A 23,079-nucleotide genomic window follows, 5' to 3' on the forward strand; every position below is an offset into this window, starting at 1 on the left:
TCACGAATGTGTGGTTCATTTATAATTTCGGCGAAACGCTAGATAAACGCCTAATTAACAAACTAATTCTGGCAAAAGATATCGCCGCAATTAAGTCTAAGCGAACATTAGCGAAATCTATAAAAGAGGACGAATGCATACGAGATTTAGGAGAAAAAAGAAAGAGATAAATCCATTATAAAAATACGAAAAATCATAAATGTCTCTTTATCGCGGTAGATTTAGCATAAACAATCGCACAAGTCCTGAACATTTAGTTTCACGAATCATTCAATATATACATATAATATATATATATATATACCGTGATAGAATAAGTTGCATACATAATTCTCTCTCGTTTCAAGGCATCTGCGAACGATGTGTGATTAATCATTGCAATTTTCTCTCGTTTTCCATTACACGCCGTAATTCTTTTATATGTTTAAACGCGCAAGCGAGAAAGAGAGGAGCGCAAAGTGCTCCTTGCACGTCCTCACCGCGCCTGTTCGATAACTGACCGGTTCTACTGCGAGCGCGGCAAGACGGCGGCGGCGTGCCGCTATCTAATTTTCTGCTCGTGACTTAGATCGAATAACGATGGTCTTCCGTACCATTTAAGTCGCGCGTTGCCTCGCCGCACGTTCAATTACTAAAACATTGCAAGGATAATCGGATTTCGCAAACGCCGCCGCGGCGGAACAGGCCTCTCTGCACCGAGTTCGCAATTTATGCGATAATTAATAAGTACAAGCCGATCGTCAGCGGTAGTCACCTGGCCGCTGGCAGTGGTCATTCGGGTTCGATTTTTGTTCCGTACAAGTCTTAAAGAGTCATTTTCTCGTCTGACTACCGCGTTTTAACATCGCGTTAAATTTTTACATTAAATACATAGTATAATGAAATTTTATCTGTCAAAATAAAATGAATATCTTTGCGATTCAATGATAAAATATTTTAATATAATGTAACATAATTAGATGATATAAAATATTGTAATAAATGTATGCGATATTTTAAAATTTTTCCGTGAAAATTTACGTAAATATATAAATTATATAAATATAAATTAATTTCTAATTGTGTGCTATTAATAGCATGTACCTCTTATATATCTGTATAAAAAAAAACAGCGCTATATATAAATATACGATGTGTTAAGGTCATCATGATTCGCTGGCCCAAGGTCATTCTTAGATCCACCGTGTCCAGAAAACACGTTAGATCGCGCTAACTCGACGATCATCAAGCGGGATCGTTCGTTTTCTTCTCATCGCCGCGGGATCGGCTTCCTTTCGCGATGAATCGAAAAATCGGACTCTTTCGTTGACGGGATGGAAAATCGCCGGCATCGGCAAAAGGAAGAGATATTAGCGGGGAGTAGTCGTTGGGGCGTGTCCGGGACTGGTAAACTGGACTAGTTTTTGCCCGAGTCTTGCACCGGTAGACCGCTTGGCACCTCGGAACATACGGTCCACCGTGCAGCTCGTTATCGTGCTGATCGCGGAACGTGATCTCATTGCCAGCGAGAGAGAAGCTCTCGACGGAGAAGCGGTTCGCTTACTTTCCAGCACTCGGACGATCGACTTCTCAAAAAAATAGTGTACATTCCAAGAAATCGATAGATATTTATTCTTTACAAAGTTTTTCGAAATTTTCTATCGTCTATTTGAATTATTATCTTTTAATCCTTTTGTTTCGATATATCTTTTTTTTTTATTAGTTTACACAATTTTGATCAACGTTTTCAATCAAATTTCAGATATTTTTCAACGAGACATATACGACAGGGGAAAACAAATTTATAACGATAAGAATGTATACGTATTATTTTAATAAAATAAAAGAAAATATATATTTTCTTTACAAAAACTGTCTCAAGTTTCTTATATAAGTTTGTATAATTTATTCTGCATTTCTGACCAATAATAATAGCACCGATAAAATTATGGTATTCTTACGAACTGGTGAGAAAGAAAGGAGTTATATGAATCGGAAAATATCGATCACAAAATTCAGAGAAACAATTTAAGGCATTGCAAGGATAGCCGCCAGTAAGGAAGGCGTCGAAAGAGTCCAGCGGAACGAGTGCAAAGCTCGCACGGCAGTCCTAAAAAAAATTATTCGAGGCCTTGATACGCAAGGACAAATATACTCACCTCCAGCAAAGTATCCATAAATAGCCGCGTGTCGTCGCCACGATGTCTCGAATGTTTCTTTATGAGACGAAACTCTCTCTTTTCCCTTTTCTCGATTCTAGATCGCTCGAGCAGAAAATGTACTTTCACATAATTACTGCGACAGTTTCATAATTCAATTAACGATACACTCGCCAATCGTTCGCGAATAGTACGTAAAGACGATGTATATGACAATCCCGGAATAATTTCTCAACGAACATTTGCGAATAAATAAATCATCTGACGTGATTCCGCGGTTACACTCGCTGAAAAGTTTAAATAGTATTTAACAAATATTTGATGCGACGTGAAAGAGTACACGGGATAATTCCAGAAAAAAGAATTTTATATCAATGTATTAATAATGAAGAATAAACAATATACAACGATATGTAACAAATATTTCTGAGGGTTTAGTTTTATCATAAATCTTTCTATTGAGCTTTATTAGAAGAATAATTTATCAGGAAAATGTCATTGCTAATTGTGAATCGAGTTGTATATCATATTAATATTGTCGTAATGCATAATATTTATTGTTTCTTTAATTAAAATAATAAATAATTATTGCACTTAATTGCACAGAAATTAGCTATAGAGAAATGTAAAATACTTCGTTACTTGCACGATAAATAAATTTAGATAAGAATGTGCGCTTGCTATTTCGCATATGGCACAATTTGATTCGAGAAAGAAAGGAAGAGGAAAAGAAAAGATATGCCTCTGGCATAAGATCTTCGATATTCCCTGCCACGTTTTACACAAGATCGCATCGTGGACCGCGATAATGGGCTATTGTTCAGAAATACCGCGGATACTCGACGGAGAGAACAGTGGTCGCGTTGACTGACGATATGTTCGATAAAGTATTTTTTTTGTTTTGTTTTTTTTTTCATTTCTCCTCTCGCTGAACCATTCTTCAAAGAGTTTGCAATCATCGATATAATACTGAGATCGGGGCTCTACCTATTTGTCGTTCCGTCACTCGATCGGTGAGTTCGATGCCTCTCTGGTAATTAGTAACGGGAATTCTTATCGTGAAAGATCATACACGCGCATTATATTGAAAGAAACCTATTTTAAGAGACAAGACATCAGGAAATTTAAATGTCGATCGTGAAGAAACGTATATTAGCTTGATTTATTGAATTTGATCAATTTTAATAAGAGCATTAAATTTAATTATCCAACAGACTCTTAACAACATTTTTTCTTAAACTTTTTTTAGCTTAAATTCTGATTTTCTTATACATGATTTTTGTCATTTATAATTATTTTTAAATGATAATTTCACATCCTTATGCTTTCCAGAAAATTGATATAGCAAGATTACAACGAATTATTAGCCTAAGAAGTTAAAAATAGATAATTAACGGTGCTTGGTGTTGACACTCATATGGTTGATGTCGTCAGGTGGCCTTGATTTTAATGTTACGTCAGCGAGCACTGGAATTGGAGAACGGCCTGGAACGAGAACGAAGAGGCCTTCGTCATCTGAACCACAGCCGCCAGCTGGTCTCTCACCAGGTGTTAGAGAGTATCCACGATGTGCGCTCTCCGGTCGGAGGACAGAGGGGTCTTACAATGAGATTTGCAGGTGCGAGGTGAGGATGCAGGAGCAGGAGGACTCTTGTTCTTATCTTACCGAGAAATCGTCCACGCTCTCGCCGCGGCATCTTAACGAACGGAAAACGAGCGATGGCGAACCAGTGTCGGGAAAAAAAGGAAAAAGAGACGAAGGGCCGAAGGAACACAGAAGAGCCGCTTCGAAGAGTTGCTTCGAGGTGTGACTGGCTGCTTTATGCTACAAGTTCTCTCAGCGGACACTTTCTTGGGATCATTTTTCAAAATATTTCTACATTAATCTAAAGTAATCTCATTAACAATAAGAGCCATTTCAACTCTAATCAGCCATTGAATAGTGTACATTTTCTTGATATTATTTTGTTAATATGTTAATATAAAATTATTAATTATTTGTTGTTCAATAGGTAAGACGAAAAATTAAATTGATAACAAATTTATATAATTAGAAATTTTACTATAGGCAATTTTATTATTCAATAAAATTAATCACTAATTAAGTTATTAAGGTTTGACCAAAATGACTTTAAATATCGCTGAAAATATATTCAGATTCATAGATTTATTTAATTTTAAAACTCTTAGACGGAATTAATATCCGTGGATGCTGAGAAAGTATCATCATTGACGTCAAAGAAGTTTAAACAAGTTCGCTGTAGAAAGGCAAGCGGTCTGAGGAAAATTTTTAAGAGAAGAGATGTTGAGGAAAAAAAATATTGGAGCAGGGGGGGGGAAGAAAAAGAAGAATATGGCAAAAGGGACAAGTAAGAATAAAGAGAGAGAAATGAGACAGAAATATAAGAAAACAAAATGAAAAAAGGAAAAAGAGAAGGGAAAGAGGGAGAAAAAAAAGATTGGAAGATGCAGAGAAGAGAAGACATCGAGAAGAGAAGCAAAGTAAATCGAAATAAGGAGAACGAAATGAAGCAAACGAGGCGAAGGGAAGGAAGAGCATGACTGGAAAGAGAGAGAAAGAGAGAGACGTAGCCCGAGCTAGTCGCCTAGACAGCGTGGCAGCGGCGGCAGAAATCAAGTAAAACGAGAGCCTGTGTACGCGCATATACATACATAACCGCATGGTACAGTGCCTGCAATGATCTCTTGGTCTTTGTATGTCGACGATATATTCGATATGCCAAACACGTCGATTGCAACAATGTTCAACATAAATTTCTCATCTGTTTGTTATAATTTTTATATAATTGATAATATTAACGATTAGTCTTCCATAAAGAAAATATGTGTATATTTTTAATACATATTCTTTATATATTCTTTATAAATTATAATTTATAAAAAACATCCTTTGAAGAAAGTATCTAACAAGTCAGGAAATCTAGGACTATAATTTAAAGAGAAACAGTGTCCATCTTTTCATGTCGCTCCGCGATAATTCGGCTTACAATTAATCAAGGTCAATAACCTAATAAATAATTATTAGAGCACGTGGTCGCTGGACTTATTGTTAGTCCACTAGAGTTGACTAATTATAGAGTTAGAAGTTCTCCAACACATGAAAGAGCTATTAATATTTACACATGTCGTTTGCATCTGATAGTAGTCGTCGCGTGTACAAGTACCGTACAACGATGGCATTGCAATGCTACTTATTAGCGATCGGTTACTTCGTTTGCAATAGGATTAGCACATAACTCCTCGTACAACCTGGCTTTCTACATGATAAAGAAAATATATACATTCCTGTGTAACATCAGAGTACAGAGTAAGCGCGAGTATTCGTTCGCTGTGTAAGAAAACGTCGTAGACTCAAGATGATAAACTCAAGATAATCTCTCTCTTTTTCTTGCACATGAATAACTAATCAACCAATAATTTTTTTCGATATTTCACTGATTTCCGGCTGGCAGTAATTCTGGCGATTTTTACATCATCGTCGATGGATTGTACGCGCGTCGTTTGTCACGTTCTTAACGCAAGAACAGCGCGAGTGGAATTTTTAATTTTGCCCGCGCGTTCATCGAATTTATCGCACGCTATATCATGCCTGTGTGTGTGTGCGTGCGTGTGCGTATGTGTATATATAATATATGCGCCTTAGCGAGTGAATGGGAATTAAACTGGACTTTCGACGTAACGCGCGACGAGTTCGCGCATAACTCGCATGCGTTTCTAAAAGCTTCCCATATGGCAGCTATCGCTCCGCGCTAGGTATAACTACCCCTCTCCATCAGAGGGACTTTCATTTACCATAATGAGATATATAGAGGAACGACCGCGGGCGATTTATATATACTCTCCAAGTAATTTTATCGTGGGGGGAATGCGCCTTTCTTTCGCTCCAACAAAATTAATACGCACGTGCAATTCTAAATCCGAATGTTTTTTTCTAAAGAAAAAAGGTTTCCTGCAGAAACAGACGCGAATAATGACAGTCAGCACTCCAGGAAATATCATACAATGAAAAATGATGGTTATTATCTTTAAGGAACATTAAAGCAGTCTACTATAAAATTTACTTACGCAATTATACGAGTAATATTTAATCGTAACGGCCAGCATATATATTTATATACCGTCCTTGGAAAAATTTTCTTGCAGTTTGCGAGGGCGGCAAACGCGCGCGCAGAGAATCTCGACACCTCGAGTGCTAGTTAGCAGCTGCTTGCAGAGTGTGTACTCGCGGCCGCGAGAAGCGGCACATGCCGCTAGTACAGAAACACGCCAAGAATTGGAAAGGCTTTCCGTGCGATGAATTCATACAATTCACGCGGTACTGAGGAGTCTCGGCCTCGTGCCTGCGAAGACTCGCTTCGCGATTTCACCGCGTGGCTACGAACGGAATCTTCTCCGCGATGTATCGCAGAAACGGCGAGGACACGCGAAGAGAATGATTCGATTCACGTTCGAATGTAGCGTTCATAATAATAAATATACACCGTTTCGAAATACATAATACTTGTAATATGAGAATGTAAATAAGATCGAAATATTATATATTTTAAATTCAGAGCATATATCTATGTTTTTCACGATCTTTTGTAGGCATTTTCGATTAAATATAATTTTTCTAAATCTCTGCAACATCTCCGAATTATCTGCCCAAAGATTATTATGTTTTTTTTTTTTTTTAATCTTACTTTAATCTTAACATTCTATATTGGCATGGGCCGTTCTAGACTTCAATCCCTGAGAAAAACAGAATCTCCGAGAAAAATGGCTGAGTGCTATTAGTGCAAAGTCCATAGTTATTTCTACATTTATCGAACGAGTGCTAATTCGAAGAACTTTTATTTTCTCACTTTAATCGAATCGAATTATCACGTTCAGCCTCGTGTGTTATTAGATATTAATAAACGCGAACGTTGTATATTTCTCCAATATGCAAGATCCGTCGTCTCGTACTAATCTGTAGAAACTGCAGCTTATTGTTAGAAGAATATTTTTATAAAAATTGAAGTACATTACGCGCAAAAATGGTCAATTAATTATCGATTAATTAAAGAAACCGAAATATCTTTTTCACTCTATCATCTCTCGATTGTTTCCTACCAATCGCGTGATCGAGAAATGAGCTTATGTAAACCCGCATTCCTTAAGAACCTACTACGTCGACACTTACGTCAATCGTTTTATTATGACGTCAGAAAACAATTGCTAAAGATTCATAAACGATTCTCGCAGCTTACTTTTACACAAATTTTTCGGCGAAAGTAAATTCGTGAGAAATGTCATCAGACTCTCTCTCTCTCTCTCTCTCTCTCAAATAAAGCATGCATATATAAATATATTCTTCAATAACTTATTATTTTTCCAGAATTTTTAGTCTTTTTTAAAAGACACTGCCAACTGCTGATTATTCCATGCTCGTATATAATTTGTCAAATAACTTTAGAGACAGATTCATAGCTCATAAATTTAAAATCTAATTTTACTCCAAATTTTTTGAAACACTCAAACCTATTCATTCTGTATACACATTTTTGTAAAAGTAATAATAATGGCGCTACGAGCGCGTCAAAGATTGAATAAAAAATTGATTCGCCAGATTTGAAGGAGCACATGCTATTCAATCAACGTTGAATAAATGGATTTAGTTTACATCATACAACTAATGAGCATGAATCTCGATTACAGAGCAGACATATCATCAGCTGTTGAAAAAACATGTAGGGTCATAATACACACACGATTGACCAAAGTATACAGATTTCTGTACACTGTATATTTTCTCTCTCTCTCTCTCTCTCTCTCTCTCTCTCTCTCTCTCTCTCTCTCTCTCTCTCTATTTGTATATGTATTGCGTCTACATAAATATGTATTATTTGTAAAAAATATATTTTTTTTCAGGACACGTACAGCTTCTATGCATCGCAAATACTACGATCATTTTACAGCTCACGTGTCGGCATGGCTTCGTTAATCTCGCAACTCTTTGTTAATATCTGTCATTCGCTAGCTCCATTCATGAAAATTGTTATCGATGTGAACACGCGTCATCCCACGGCGCGCTGGCACGTGGAGCACAATTTTGCTGTGTGACATCGGTTGGTCTCCACGTGTGCCCTAAAATTGCCTGATTATCCGCGTATAACGTAATTGCCTTTATGTATGTAAAAGGTTACATCCACTGCATTACGAACGCCGTGGGTATTAAAGGATCATTGTGCGGGTAAATTAAGTAAATCGACGAGAGGAGGATGCGGGAAACAACACGCGCGTCTTCCGAAAGGACGGGAAAAAAACAGATGCTGCGAGGGATGAAAAAAGAGAGATCAACAGGCTTGCTCTTGACAACGACGTAAGAAGGAAAGTGTAGACGGTGGCTACTTATTACTCGGAAGATTGCAGACTCTATTTCTGTTCGGATCGCACAATTAGGGCATCCTCGCGACGCGACGATAGCAATAGTGGTAGTGACGACAGCGTGGGGGTTGGATCGGTACATGTGTGGTAAGAAGGTGATGATAACGCGATCGTTGACGAGATACACGCGGGGGCGAAGACGCGGAAGGAGGCACAAACACCGCGGACACCCCGTAGAGAGGTGTATATTAGACGCGATGCGCCGCGACGCAAGGATCAGAAGGACGCCAGACACGATCGAGAGACGTGATCAAGGAATAACTTTTGCGTGAAACCATCGAGAGATCGAGCATTCGTCGGAAGGATCTAACATGGTACGTGTCTCACATTTGTATATTTTAGAATATATGCAGTGAATTACCGGTTGAAAAATATCGGAATTAAATTTAATTTTTTTAATGGAATATAAAATACTTAAAATATATTTAATTAAATAAAATTTTCAAAATTAATTTAAGTAAATTTAATTAAAATTTAGTACTTTAAAATAAAATATAAAGTAAAATACTTTAAATATTAATTAAAGTTTAAATTTGCTTAATAAATAGATTTTTGAAAAATAAAATTACATTTACTTTAATAAATTATTTCAATTATATTCACTAATGCATTTCAAGGCAACATAAGCAAAAATCGAATGATAGTAACGAATTTTGCTTAACAATGAATTTTCGAGTAAAAACACCACTGGTATTTCTTCATTATTCATTTAGTATTATGAATTCAAGATGTCTTCATGCGCCTGCAGATTCAAAACAGTTTCTCTACGATAAAGGATCATTTTTTATTTGCAAAAGTATTGTGTTGTAGAATTCAGAATTATATCTTACACATTTGCAAATTAACTTTATTTTTCCTTGAATAAAAAAGTTATTTAGAAAAGACAGAAAGTAGGCAAAAAGCAGTTTTTTCTTTATCTGTATAAATTACTCTCGCAGAGGTTTAATGCATGACGGCCGTATCTGCATAAACAATTCAGGTCACACGCGGTGCACCATGCACGGAACGCGCACATTACAACAGCGCGAGCTACTTGTCATATTCATTATCAATAAAAAGGCTATTACGTTTGTATATGATCGTATGTCAATGGTTTTTATTAATGGATTGTGTATTTGCCGAGGCGCACTTTCTGACAATCGCGACCACAATCATCTGCAAATCTTACGAAACCGGTCGCGCGCATGTCAATGGAAACTGAATCACGAGATGCCGACAATAATCCGGGGTACAATCGTTGACTCGCGTGACTCTTATGCTCCTCCCGACGCATTTCATTGCATCATTACGAATGTTACGTCGTGCATGTTCATGCTGGTGTATTTTCTGATTGAAAAGAATTACGCAAGATATGCAGTTATTTGAAAAACAATTCTATAAATAATGAGTTAGATTTAAAGTGAAAAAAATCGAGTACATATTTCTAAACACTTGGATATATTTCGACCGAATGATTAAATTGTACTGAAAATTTCGTGTAACATTTCTTTTAATAGTATGTAAGAATGATATCTAATGTATATATAGAACTTGAGACTTATAAATATTGTTATTCATCACATCGCGTTTTGCACGATAGTATCTGATGCACGTGCGCGACACTTTCCATTAGAACTTTTCGACGTCTTATCCAGAAATGCAAAATTTCTCGAATAAATGATGTTAGTTATCGTGTTAAGTTTGAATAGAAACATTGATCTTATTGCGAGTAAAAGTGGAATATAGTGTGTAAAAATCGACCAAAGTATACATATAAAGATAAAAAATAAAATGTAATAACACACACATTAAATAAAATATAATCGAACAATGAAATGATTAAAAGATAAAATAAGTGTGTGTGTTTTTGACACAGAAAACTAATTAAAATTATTCAGAAATAAGTTACGACAAGCATAAAAATATATGATTTATACAGATTAGTCTTTTACATATTGCTTTCTTTCCTCATATCTTATTCTTTCATGGTGTCTTGACCCTAAAGAAAATGCGTATATTTACGGCAGCTTTCGGAGAATCGCTTAAACGCAAGCACGCGGCAGAATTGCTCGGTCGCGATTTAAGCGAACCGCAAAGTAACGCGTCGCAAACTAGCAGTAAGAAGAAAATGAAATTGCGCGATTCCATTGTCGCTCGAATGACGTAGCCAACGAAATGAGATCGCGTCGACGGACGAAAGAATCGCGCGATCGTCTTTAGACCCGGGTGTGAGCATGCGACATGGGTGTACGTAGCGAGGGTATCTCTTTCTCTTTTCACTTAATAATTTTCGAGCTTACTGTTCGAAACCAAGAACATCAACATTTTGTACAAAACTTCGAACTAAGCTACAAGAAAAAAAATCAAGTAAAATAAAATAACTTACATTCTGATCTTCGCGATTATCGCGAAGAGATCGTATTAATATCAGTTGTATTGATTATTTCAATTTGATATTTTTAATCACTCAAATTGTTCATTTGATTATCTAGAGATTAAGATAAGATCACGAGTGCATAGAATTTATTTGGCGCGTAAAAATTTATGCGAGCGCCGATGCATCGGTCGACAAGTCTCTCTCTCTCGGTGCGTCCAGCTGTCTGCCCGAGGCCCCGGGCTCGCCTAATTGTTCGTTTAATTCGCCTCAATTGCTTCTTGGCACGGTCGCGCGAGAATGATATCACGAGGAATCCGACGAAAGGCTACAGGCACGTTGCCTGCTCGAATCGCGTCCGCACGCGAGACCTGGTCTTGATTTCCCTGTATTATTTTATAAATACTGCAGAGTCTTGATTTCCCTGTATTATTTTATAAATAATGTTGAGAAAAAATTGCTGCTACTTCGATGCAATCTCGTTTTTTGAATGTCGTCAGAAAAATATTTCTCACACAGAACATGATTAGCATAAAAATTAAAAAAAGTACATTTCCAAAAAAAGAAAATAGAAAAAAAACATATATTTTTATTCCATCGCAATAAATGTTATAAAATAATAAATGTAAAAAAAAGTAACATCTCTTTTGTAACATGTAGAATATTTACAGGATAATATTTCTTTGATCAAACCTGAGAAAAAGATGACGTACAATTAAATTTTTCTTAAGAAGGAATTTCGATGCGCAAGATAAAAGTCGATGTAATAAATTTAAAAATGACTTTAAAAATTATTTAAAGAATAATAACAAAAATTATAGATAAGGTAGAAAAAATGCTAGTTTTCTCACAGAACTTTCATCTTTATATTTCTTGTGTCTCGAATAATCATAAGAGTGCAATTTATATCGTATTGATTACAAAGCGTCGCAATCTTCAATGAAATCTAAAGTATCAAAAATTAAATATGTTGAGACATATAGATATACTACATTTTTACTGCATAATAGAAACGCACACATGTCATTTCTGCGGCGCGTATCTCGATACACGCTCGCTGCATAATAAGCGAAGTTCTGAATGAATCGCGCTGCATGATGATAACACGAGAGACAACGGACTTTGACTTCGCGACTTTTACGATCGCCGATACGATTGACTTCGACTTCGTCACGCGACTTCGTCATTGCGTCGTTGCAATGACGGCGTTGCATCGACGTTGCGTCGATGACGACGGGAGGGCTCGACCGTCCGACAAACCGTATCCCGTCATCACTTCGGCTTCAGCTTATGTTACCTTGGCTAAAGTACGAGGCGACGCGATGTAACGCACCTGCACAATGATGCTGCGCAGAAGAGGAATGTATTTCGGTAGCGAGCGCACGCTAGAACAAGCGGTTTCGTCAGCGCGCGAAAAATGTCAAAGCGCGACTTGACAATCTCTTTCGCAAGGCGTGCACGACCGGCGAACGCGACCGAGTTTCTGTCGCGCAGTCTCTCCGACAAAATTGCGCTCGGGCCGTTGACCATTACGTTATCTGCACTTTATAGTATGGCATTTCGCTCACTTGCGAAAGCAACGTACGTGCGTCGTTTCTCGATTCTTCGCGAAGTTCAATGTAGGAACATTCAGAAACGTTCAGGCACGCGAATTAAATGTCCGTGTTCGATCGAGCGGAACGGACCGTTCGTATACTACCGTCAATCTAACATGGACAAAGCTATGCCATTGCGTAGTTCTTTCGGTAACAAAAAACTTGATTGATCGTAACGATACAATTTCGACCATATAATATAATATTCGACATAGATGAGCAAATAATCACATAACTCCATAATACGAATAGAATAAATGTCTTTAGTTATTTTTTTACAAACATTTATATCTGGGATTTTTGTTTTTTTTTATTTTTTTACTATGTATTTGCTATTAAATACAGATATATTTGTCATTGTATTTTATTAAAGAGCAAAAATGTACCTTATATGTAATGTTGCTTATTTCGCTATTTATTAAATATACGCATTTGTAATCTGACAATGAGATTATATTTTGGAATGTAGAATATTCATGATTTGGATATTTTTACTATACTCCATCTAATCGCGATAATCGTCGAGTCGTCACGCGATGCCAGGACCCTGGTCTTGATTTCGTCGCGCGGAATTTATAGCTTTAAGATGCATGTCCATCGTCATTAACGACGTCATGCCGGCGTGATCTTGACCCGTTGACAGTGGCTTCGAACAAAGAAAAGATTGAGTTTTATTTGTAATTTAAGCGGTAAGAAAATACCCAACATTGCCTGTTTGAATATTATACGTTTTTTAACTTTTTGATATATTTTTCACTATATCAAACTTTTATGAAAAACTTTCGGTGAAAGTAAAGATAATCTCTTCGTAGTAAAATCGTCAAACAGATTATTATTGCGATTTTTTATTTATTTATATATGTAATTAATTTGTATTCTAGTTAGTTTAATGATAAAAACTTTTATTATGATTTTATAAACTTGGAATTAAATTCCAAGTATGTATAAATAAATATAAGTGTTGAAAAAGAGATCTCTCTTATCAAGAAATAAGCCTATAGATCAAGAAAATCAATTAAATTGACGCTCTTAAACTGTGAATATTTATGAATGATAAATATTGTCGCTAATGGTTTTAATTAAATACGCGATAAACGACGATACACTCGTGCTTATCATTTCAGTTATTCAAGAACGTTGATTACGCGTGGGTTACAGAGCGATAACTTGCGGTAGCTTCAATGAGCCAAGATATGCAATGTATATGTATCAATTTTATACGTATAAATATATCGTGACATACAAATACATGTACACGCGGTATCACTGAAGTCAAGTGAGCACATCAAAACAATCGAAAGAGAACCGACTTTATTCGATAATAAAGATCTTAATAATTTCGTCATAATGTTGTACTGTGCTGTATCGCATTAAAAATTATTTAATGTTACCCATTGTTCAATAATCCAATAATTATCGAATGGTTTGAAAGAAGAAACGCGATAGTCAATCTATCTTACAGAGAAAAACGCAAGTAGAATTTTAATATAAAATAGAAAAAGAGTAATAAGACTCTCATGAAAAAAATCGTAGATTTTTAAGAGGGATAAGAAAGATATATATTAAAATTTAATCTCGAATTTATTTATACTTGGTGTGATATTAAGAAAAAAATTTGTGTCCTATGTGGAATTAATTAGTTTCAGAAAACTATTATCCTGTTGATTCTTATCCGCGAAATTGAAAATAAAATAAACATGTACAAAAATAAGATCCAATTCACAAGTTATCATTAAATTAGTTAATAAAAATTATTTTCAAATAGCACATGGCTTTAATAGGTTTTGTTTTGTTAAAACAGGGAGACTCCAAATAATTCCTAAACAAACAACTTCTTATATAATATAATAGCTACAAAGGAGTTGGCGTTTTTAAATACGGTAATAAATAAAATGTACATTCCAACTTTCTACATAAATTCGTTTCCAAAGTAAATGGGGGCACGCGTTATCGGCGTAACGTTTCGACATTGCGACAAACGCGGAGAGACGAACGCGACTCCCTTTCGCCGATTCTCTCTGGCACGTGAGCGAGCTCTCACTCACTCTGGACGCACGCACGGCTCAAACTCTCTCACTGTCTTCGAATTACGTTGAGCAGATAATTCTCTTCCGCGTATTGCTGATCTCGGTAAAAAGATACATAGTTCCGAGGCACGCTCCCACGTGCAGGTGTTCATCCGCGTTTCTTCCCGCTCATGCCCCCGGAACTCTTTTTCTATTAAACGGTTTCTATTAATAACATGAGATTTTCAAGGACCATGGTAATTAATTCATTTTCCTTTTGAACAATATTGCTATGTGTCTACACAATAAAATTAATTGAATGAAAAATTTAAATATATTTTTTATATCGATTTATTTAATGCTTTAATTCAAAAAAAATATGAATTTATCCTCTCTATATAATTAATATTTTAATTGACAATGATATTAATCATACAAATCGCACTTGCATTTCCTTGAAAGATATTTGGATCTGTGATTAAAGATCTTACACTTTGCTTAATTTCAATTATTTAAATTTCAATGAATACAAATGTTATAAGTGAAAGTTATCATTATAATCACCAAGGAATTCTCAAGGAAATACAGGCAATTATTATTTCTATGCGTATAACACATGACAGGCAAAATATTAACATATGATGTATTATCTTGTTTGTCTGATAATGTTTTTGATATAAATTTTTGGATTACGTTCAATCTTTACGCGACGATACTCGATTCATCGAATATACATCCGCGATTTAGACTTGAATCTCGATCGACTCATTAATCGACGGCGGAGAACCGCGCTCACGAGAGCGGCCACTGATCCAGAAAGTAATCCCGGGAATTCGTTACGGAACTCGAAGGCGAGCTACTTTCCGTTCTCAGGGAGGCTGTCAGGTTATTTATAGCGTTCTACCCGCCGCCGCATAGGCTGCAAAAGGAAATTCTCTCTCGCTCTCCTTCTCCTCCGCAACTGCCGCCGCCACCTTCGGCATCTCTGTCCTCATATGTATTGTACATACGTATATCCACTCTGATCGTGAGTGTATCGGTCCACCTTCCCCTCAGTGCAGGCAAAAACGTAAGCCCAAAGGAATCATCGATGATGATAGTGGAAGTATATTTTCATCATTAGATTTTGTAATAATGGCGGAGAGATTCTTAATCATCATCACGTTTCGCTACTATCGCTATCTTTAATTTTGAAATGTTATTACGAAACAATTAAACAGTTATCTAAATTTATTTAGATTCAAATAAATATTTAATCTCCAACATAGGCGCCGACTTGAAACAAATATGGGGATGGAGGGGGGGGGGGGCAAGACGCAAACATTTAAAATGATTACTTTTTTATACATTCTTTATAATACTTAGGAAGACAAAAACAAGAAAAAAAATGTACATTAAAGATAATGAAAAGTTGCGTGTAAATAAAGATCAGTTTTTATTGCCATGATAAAAAATTATTTTAATTATTATTTGTTAAACAATTAAAAAAAAGGTCAAAATTATTGGGGGGGGGGGGGGCGAAAAGTGCTCTGCCCTCTCTGAAATCGGCGCCTATGATCACCAATATATAATTTCAATAAATTCATTTAATCGTTAATATAAATATTTACGCGTTTTTAAGTCATTTATATTATAGGAATACTATTAGAAATTCATCACGTCTGTTGCAAGATAATTTTAAGCCAAACGTTTGAAACGAGACGATGAATCGCGGTAATATTGTCATAGAAGTGTGTACCATCTCTCGCGGAAAAGCTTAACCCAGAAGAGTTCGCTGAGAGATGGCATCTGGCTGATATATCTTCCTGTTTTCTAGAAGCGCGCTGAATCAAGCTCACGAGTATTCCCTTTTGGATAAATCATTGATGAATGAATTGCTTGTATCCCGTGCTTGAATCTCGCTGTGCCTATATCCATCTCTCTCTTTCTCTCATATGCGCATCTTCCGACTTGCGAGATCATCGTCTGTAATGTACACATGATTCACTGCCATATGATAGTTTCCTGCCCATGTTGTTTAGCGGTCGCTCACCACTGCGAGCATCCGTTCCCTCCAGTCGGAAAGTTGGACCACCTTGATTCAGATTCTCTGAATGTATACGACGATTCCTTTTCTCCGTTATCTTACGATATTTTTTATGAAAGTAAGTATGCGAAATCGTGAATCGCCGAATTAAACAACAAGGTCAAATTTTTATACGGACATCGTGGTATTTTCTTCATCGAGAATATTAATTATTATACAGATAATTAAAATTGATGTATAATGATGTGTAAAACATGTAAAGTCATTCGTTTTGATAAAGTTTTATTGAATTTTATTTACATTATGGCAAAGTAATTGAAATTGAAAGGGAAAACTTTGAAAATAGTCAATCACATTTTAAAACTTTACTATATGAATTTATTTGGAATTATTAAAAATTAGTAATAACAAAATGTATCACGAATAAACTTCTAGCAAATAATTAAGTTTTTATCATACATAATATGAAAAAAAATGATAATAATTTTAATGTTAGATTAGGTATGAAAATAAAAAAGAATAGATTTAGCAGTCGTTCATCGATGCCTGTTCATTTGTCGCTATAAAAGTGCGTAATAACAAAATAACTTCTATGTTTACATTATTCAACTCGAAATATATCCTTTTGAGTCTCTTTTCTCTCTCTCTCTCTCTCTCTCTCTCTCTCTCTCTCTCTCTCTCTCTCTTTTTTTTTTCACGGCCAAATAAATAAACAAGCTCCCCTCCCAAAATTCCATCGTTGTCGAGACGGTATGGCACACTTCTGATTTTTCGTGGAATAGCACGAACAGAGATCCAGGCCGGCCGTCTGGCACAGAAGCTATTCGCGGAAGCTGGGCGCGTAACGCGTCGCCTGTCACGTCGCCTGGCACACACCAGCGGGAGGGTCCGTCCGTTTAACTGTGTTAAGTGCCCTGTACCTACCGGGAACACATCATGCGAGAGGAGAAGAGAGAGAGCCCGCGACCTAAGCTCGTATACTCTCCGATGCAGGACCCTACATGATAACGGATAAAGCCGTCAGTAGTGTTCGTCGCGGGCGCTGAGTCTCTCCTGTGTCTCGACCAGCTCGCATTCGATGTGATCATCGAAAGCGAATATATATTGTTTCTTCTATATCGTTCGCCAGCCGTCGAATCACGTGTCTCGGAATTCTTATACATATATGACGTCAAAGATATCGAGGCCTTCCTAGATATACAAACTCTTGGAAATTGTTCACGTGCACGAGACACGCTTTATGCAGCTCTCTTTATTTTCTAATGCAGAGTTTGACCTGAGTGTGATCGAAGTTTGTGGAACTGTCAGAAGTTACACATGTTTGGGAATTTTTATTACGTCACGTCACGTTAAACAGAAGAAAGATCTTTGAATTCTCTCGAGATACTCAAATCAGTCTTTGTAAAGATTCGATGATACATTTTCGTGAATCTACGAGATTCCAAATTTCTATGATTGTAAAATCTGCAAAATTTTAAAGAGACCGAAAAAGAGGTGATTCGCGAGAAGACAGAAAATCGAAAAGAGCTAGTGTTCGTCAGCATTTGTGGAAGTTGCGAAGATTCTCGCAACAGAAGTGAATTCCTTCGAGATTCTTGAAATTCTTCCTTACGCGAATTTGTTTTCAACGTTGACGAAAACAAAGTACACTTAAAAGTTCTACGAGAGAACAAAACACGTCTCGTGAAATATTCTGGAACGAGCGTCCGTACGAGGCATTACAAACATTACGCACGATTACTTGCGTTTCTTAATTTTAAAGGCGAATTTAAATTAAATTCTTTGCGTGCTACGTGATCCGCGCGCGCGCGCGCGCGCGCGTACACGCTTTGTGAGCGTGAGAAAATCGGCGTGACCGACCGCTCTGACTAGCACGGATACGGACATTATTAATCCATCACAGAGAGTCCGGACTCGTGCACGGTCCCCGATACGAAGGTTCTTCCCTATGCGTGAACGATTCGACGAAGTCAATTGTCAAAGTTTTTGACAGATTCAGATGATAGTTTTACAGTCTTAAAATCTCTTTCTGATTCGTGGAAAGACTACGCAATTTTAGCTTTATTTATATTTTTGGAAATTATGAACGAGCTTTTTCAATGCAAAAGTCGATTGTAAACCCAAATTCCGGATTCGGTGAACGAAGCGAATGAAAAAATAGCAGCGGAAAACGATATGGAGAGCGACAAATATCGATACGTTATAAACAGGAGATCGATCGCGCAATTTCTCCCTATGTTGTACAATAATTCGAGAAATATCCTCGCGAATGGAAAATTGAAGAGTGACGGGAAACTACGCGTCACGTGACTCTTTTTCTCTGGGAAACGATGAGATCTGCGCACGATTCGTCGAGATCGCCGTGAAACAACCAAGTGAAAAAGTGCGCACGCTGATGATTATGTGAACGAACCCCCTCGGGCCCTAAGTTCATGACGTTATACACGAGTATTCCGAGAGTGAGAACGGGTTGGACCGGACGAGGGGGGGGAGTGAGTAAGATCGAGGAAAAGTGAAAGAAACGCGTGCACGCGAGGAAGCACGTGGCAACCCAACCTGAATTGGGACCTGGTTGAATCTTGCCTCGTATACAGGAATCTTTCTCCTGGCGATTGTACATACACGTTTGTGCGATCCTGTTGGAACGCTTTCTTGCCGCAGCCGAGCCTCTCACCGTTCTCGTCCGCCGATATATGTGCGGCTATGATCTCAAACAAGGTGAGGACGGAACGATTTCAGTTCAATAAACAATCGTGAAAAATACAAAGTCTTATAAAAGAAGGGCCACCAGTTAAAGAAAAATAATTTTCTTTGAAAAAAGAAACAAATGATTTTCGTCAAAAATTACATTGAGGTCAATAATTTTCGCAAATTATATCATACATAGCGATATTCATGATTTTTGAAATTAATTCAAAATGAAAAGTGTATTTTTAATTACTTTTAACGTTTACAACAAATTTTACACTCGTCGGATCTATGATATATTTTATTTCTTATATATTTTTTCGTTTATCTTGTATTTTCATATTTTTATATTCGAATCGATCTCTTTAATATCATTTGTCGCCAAAATAAATTCTACATTCTCGATAATGCAAATTTTTAAGCATTTTCCAAAATAATCAAATTTATTTACAGAAAAGATGTTTAATTTGAAATGTTCATTTTTTGCGTTTACAATGATTTTTATACGGCAAGATCTTGCAGACATATCTTATCTCATACTGTTGATACTTTATTTTTATGTCTCATCGATCTCTTCAACCTTGTCGCCAGAATAAACCCTACCAGCTCGGGTTAACGCGCTGTAGAAGGTCTCGAACGAAGATAGTCGCGGCCGCGATATTCCTTCCTTATTGCCGTTATTGGCGAAGGAGGAAGTCGAGATAAGGATCATATCCATAATCGATTTGCCGCGTAACATTAGCGAAATAATAAATTGATGAATCGATCGAACTGATCGTCACTTATTATTTATATCATCGAACAGTTTATGTGTATGTCACTTTACATGAAATAAATTTTACAGAGCGAAATTTATTTGTTAATTATGCACGAAATTAACAGACGCACATGTACGTTTGCGTGTATGTATTGCATATACATATATACACTATATGTATACCTGTAAATTTTAGTTCATTTTATTATTTTAAATTTTAATTGGTAATTTCAGTTTGTTAGTCTGCTTAAATTTTGATAGTACGATTGATGCATATTAGTTAAATCTTGCAGTCACATAATTAATTTTATTATATTATAGAGATCTTCCATCAATTAATTTTAAGGTTATTTCAAGAATGTTGTGCAAACGAATCATTAATAAATCGATTAATTAAATTGATAGCAATTTCTAAATGCAAAGTCTTATTGCTAGTTTATTTAAAGTGCAGTTTTAAAATATTTTTAATTTTCTATAATTTAATTAATTAGTATTAGCAATGTATTATAGCGGTACCTTCAAGTAACGAGAAATCGCAGGAAACTTGAAATACAGTTATCCGCTGCTGTTTTTCATCGCAAGGATGAGGCAATCAATGCGTTGATACATGAATCGATTAGGTTCCGCGTTCGTGGGTTAATACAGGGTGTCGTAATCATATATGCTGATTCTTATACATGCTTTTTAAAGTTTTGTTATTTTTGAAAAAGTAAAAGCACGCTTTTCTTGGTTATCTTTTAAATCGATCATCTCTAAATCAAATCCATGAATTAAATTTATTTCATAATCAATGTGAATGACTGTCGATACAATCAGTATGCGCGATATATTAGAGTATAATGTTATTTCACTATTTGTCAATTTTTTGTAGATAGTAATTTTCCTCTGATTACGTGCATACATTCATCATAATAAGAGAAACGATTGTCAGCAAAAAATTGATCTGCAAATGACCGAGGAGTCACATCAGTATAATTTATCATTCTCGCGAACGCGTTTTACGAGATTGAATATATAGACGTGTGTTTGTGAGCCTTTTCCCTCTCGCTGCGCGCCCAACGTTTCATAAACGTATTAATGTCACGATATTCGGACATGACATTTTATTTACAACTATATAATAAAAAATTATTCTCTTTATTTATCGCATTATTTGAATGAGTTTGATTAAAGATAATCGATTTATGTATGTGCTGCCATTTGTAATGGACATGCATGTAGATATTATCACGAGTTACAAATCGCAGGACATAAATAAATTATTTTTAATCAAAATCAAGCCAGTAAATTATAATTAATAATTAATATTTGTCCAAAATATTAATTTTTGCATTTTGCATCAAATAATCCAAACAAATTGATTTTGCTTTGCTTCGATACTCACAAACTCGAGTAATGTGAAAAAGTGCCTACAAATATCCTAAGCTGTTTCAACAAATAACTATCTGCAGACTTCTATTTCTAGATTCTAGAATATAGCTAGAATATGCTGGACCTTAATTAATTACGCATAAGAAGTGATTCCGAGTAAATTCCTCAAGACAAAGACGTTCATCGTTTTGACTCATATCGGATTTATATATAAAATACAGCTCTCGGAAATTTATTTTCCACTATATCGTCGTTCACAGTTTTCATATAAAATGGAATTATCGGCCGCTACACTTACCGAGTATAGCGTAATTGCGCTTAATTAAGATTCCCCGCCATTACGCAGCAATTTAGTTAAGTGAATCATTCGTGCAAGCTTTTCTCGACACGTAGCATAACGTTACGCAACTTCTTATCATACGATGATGCAAAAAAGATTTAAAAAATTATGATCCTGGAAAATACGCTAGCGCATAATTGGCTACACGATGCCATTGGTGCGTCTCTCGCTGAGATTGATCGACAGATCGATGCTGGTGAATCTCGCGCGGGTACGAGTATGATATTCTTACAAGTTTCCAGAAATATTGAATGTTTGCGCGATTTATCTGATTTCACATGACCGTTATTCATCGCATTAATAACAAACATCGCACATGATTAAATGCTGCATACGTCGCATCCGTTGCATCGTCATCCTAATAAATTCATCATCTTCCGTATTTTTCAAAGAGGAGCGTTATAACTAAAATAGACGCATCACTGAAGGGGATTTTTTCAATTTGTCGAATTTATTTATAAAACATCCACGCAATATTTACTTATAAGAAAATCTGAAACGAAATCAAATCATTATATGACGTACTTTTATTCGCAGAACGACTTCAGACTCGCTGTAAAAAGTTTCGATGAAATTGAAAGTTAGCCGATTTTCGACAATTAAACGATTGAGGAAAGGGAAGTAGCCCTTAAGAATCTATTAATTCCGCGACGGATCTGTTTGAGACACGCTTACAAATGCGTCGTTTAAGACAAACGCGAAAGCGACCGACGTAAAAGCTGACTGGGAAAGTACTCGGTTGAGTTTGAAACGCACGATTTGTGTTGTGCATTTATGTATATGTGACTGTTCAGACTATTACAATCAATACAGTTGCCGAACAAATGAGTACAAAAATACATTTCTTTCATGTATTGTTATTCGAAAAGAATAACTCGCATTGCTATTTTTAGGGAGTTTTAATAGCAAAAATTAAAAATAATCATTTGTATTCTTAAAATTTCAGTCGATTTTAACTTTCAATTAATAGAATATAAATATGTTTACAACATTCTTTAATTAATTTTAATTATAATTAAATCTGTAAATGAAATTAAAATATTTTGTTGAAACAAGAAGAGATTGAAATTTATATTTTTTTGAAAAGTCTATGTGTGACGATACTGATAAATATAGAAAAGTGCTACGCACATTCGTTACCGATATTCCCGGACATGGGAAATTGGTCAGACTTGATTGTATGTTTCATAATAAACCTCCTTATCGCCTTATCTTTCTGCTCGTATGCAAAACTTGTTCGTTATTGGCTGTCACTCTATGACTCGATCCGAAAACTCGTTCTCGCGCGTCATTTTCCCTTTCAGTTCTATGCCTGCGCTACACTTTTATCATACTTCTCGTAACTCGTCGTCACGAGTTATCGACCTTAAGCTACA

The 23,079-nt window shown here is 36.1% G+C and overlaps 2 protein-coding genes across 7 annotated transcripts in view; one reads left to right on the forward strand and one right to left on the reverse strand.

Moving 5' to 3' along the window:
* LOC140663108 (peroxisomal leader peptide-processing protease-like) overlaps positions 1 to 23,079 on the reverse strand; it is a 61,612-nt gene that overhangs the window by 6,518 nt on the left and 32,015 nt on the right. The window lies entirely within an intron of this gene.
* Positions 8,792 to 23,079, forward strand: part of Itp (ion transport peptide) — a 45,549-nt gene continuing 31,261 nt past the window's right edge. For 2 of the 5 annotated variants that reach the window (XR_012046220.1, XM_072887014.1), the window contains exon 1: positions 17,231 to 19,265. Coding sequence is in view for 3 of the 5 variants with exons in the window: in XM_072887014.1 (XP_072743115.1) it covers positions 19,251 to 19,265 (15 nt within the window). In the remaining 2 variants the exon portion in view is untranslated. Of the gene's footprint in view, positions 8,882 to 17,226; positions 19,266 to 23,079 lie in introns of those variants that run through there. The other 3 variants (XM_072887016.1, XM_072887015.1, XR_012046221.1) reach the window with 3 other exon arrangements.

This window comes from Anoplolepis gracilipes, chromosome 2 (assembly GCF_047496725.1).
Source record: "Anoplolepis gracilipes chromosome 2, ASM4749672v1, whole genome shotgun sequence".
Taxonomy (NCBI): Eukaryota; Metazoa; Arthropoda; class Insecta; order Hymenoptera; family Formicidae; genus Anoplolepis; species Anoplolepis gracilipes.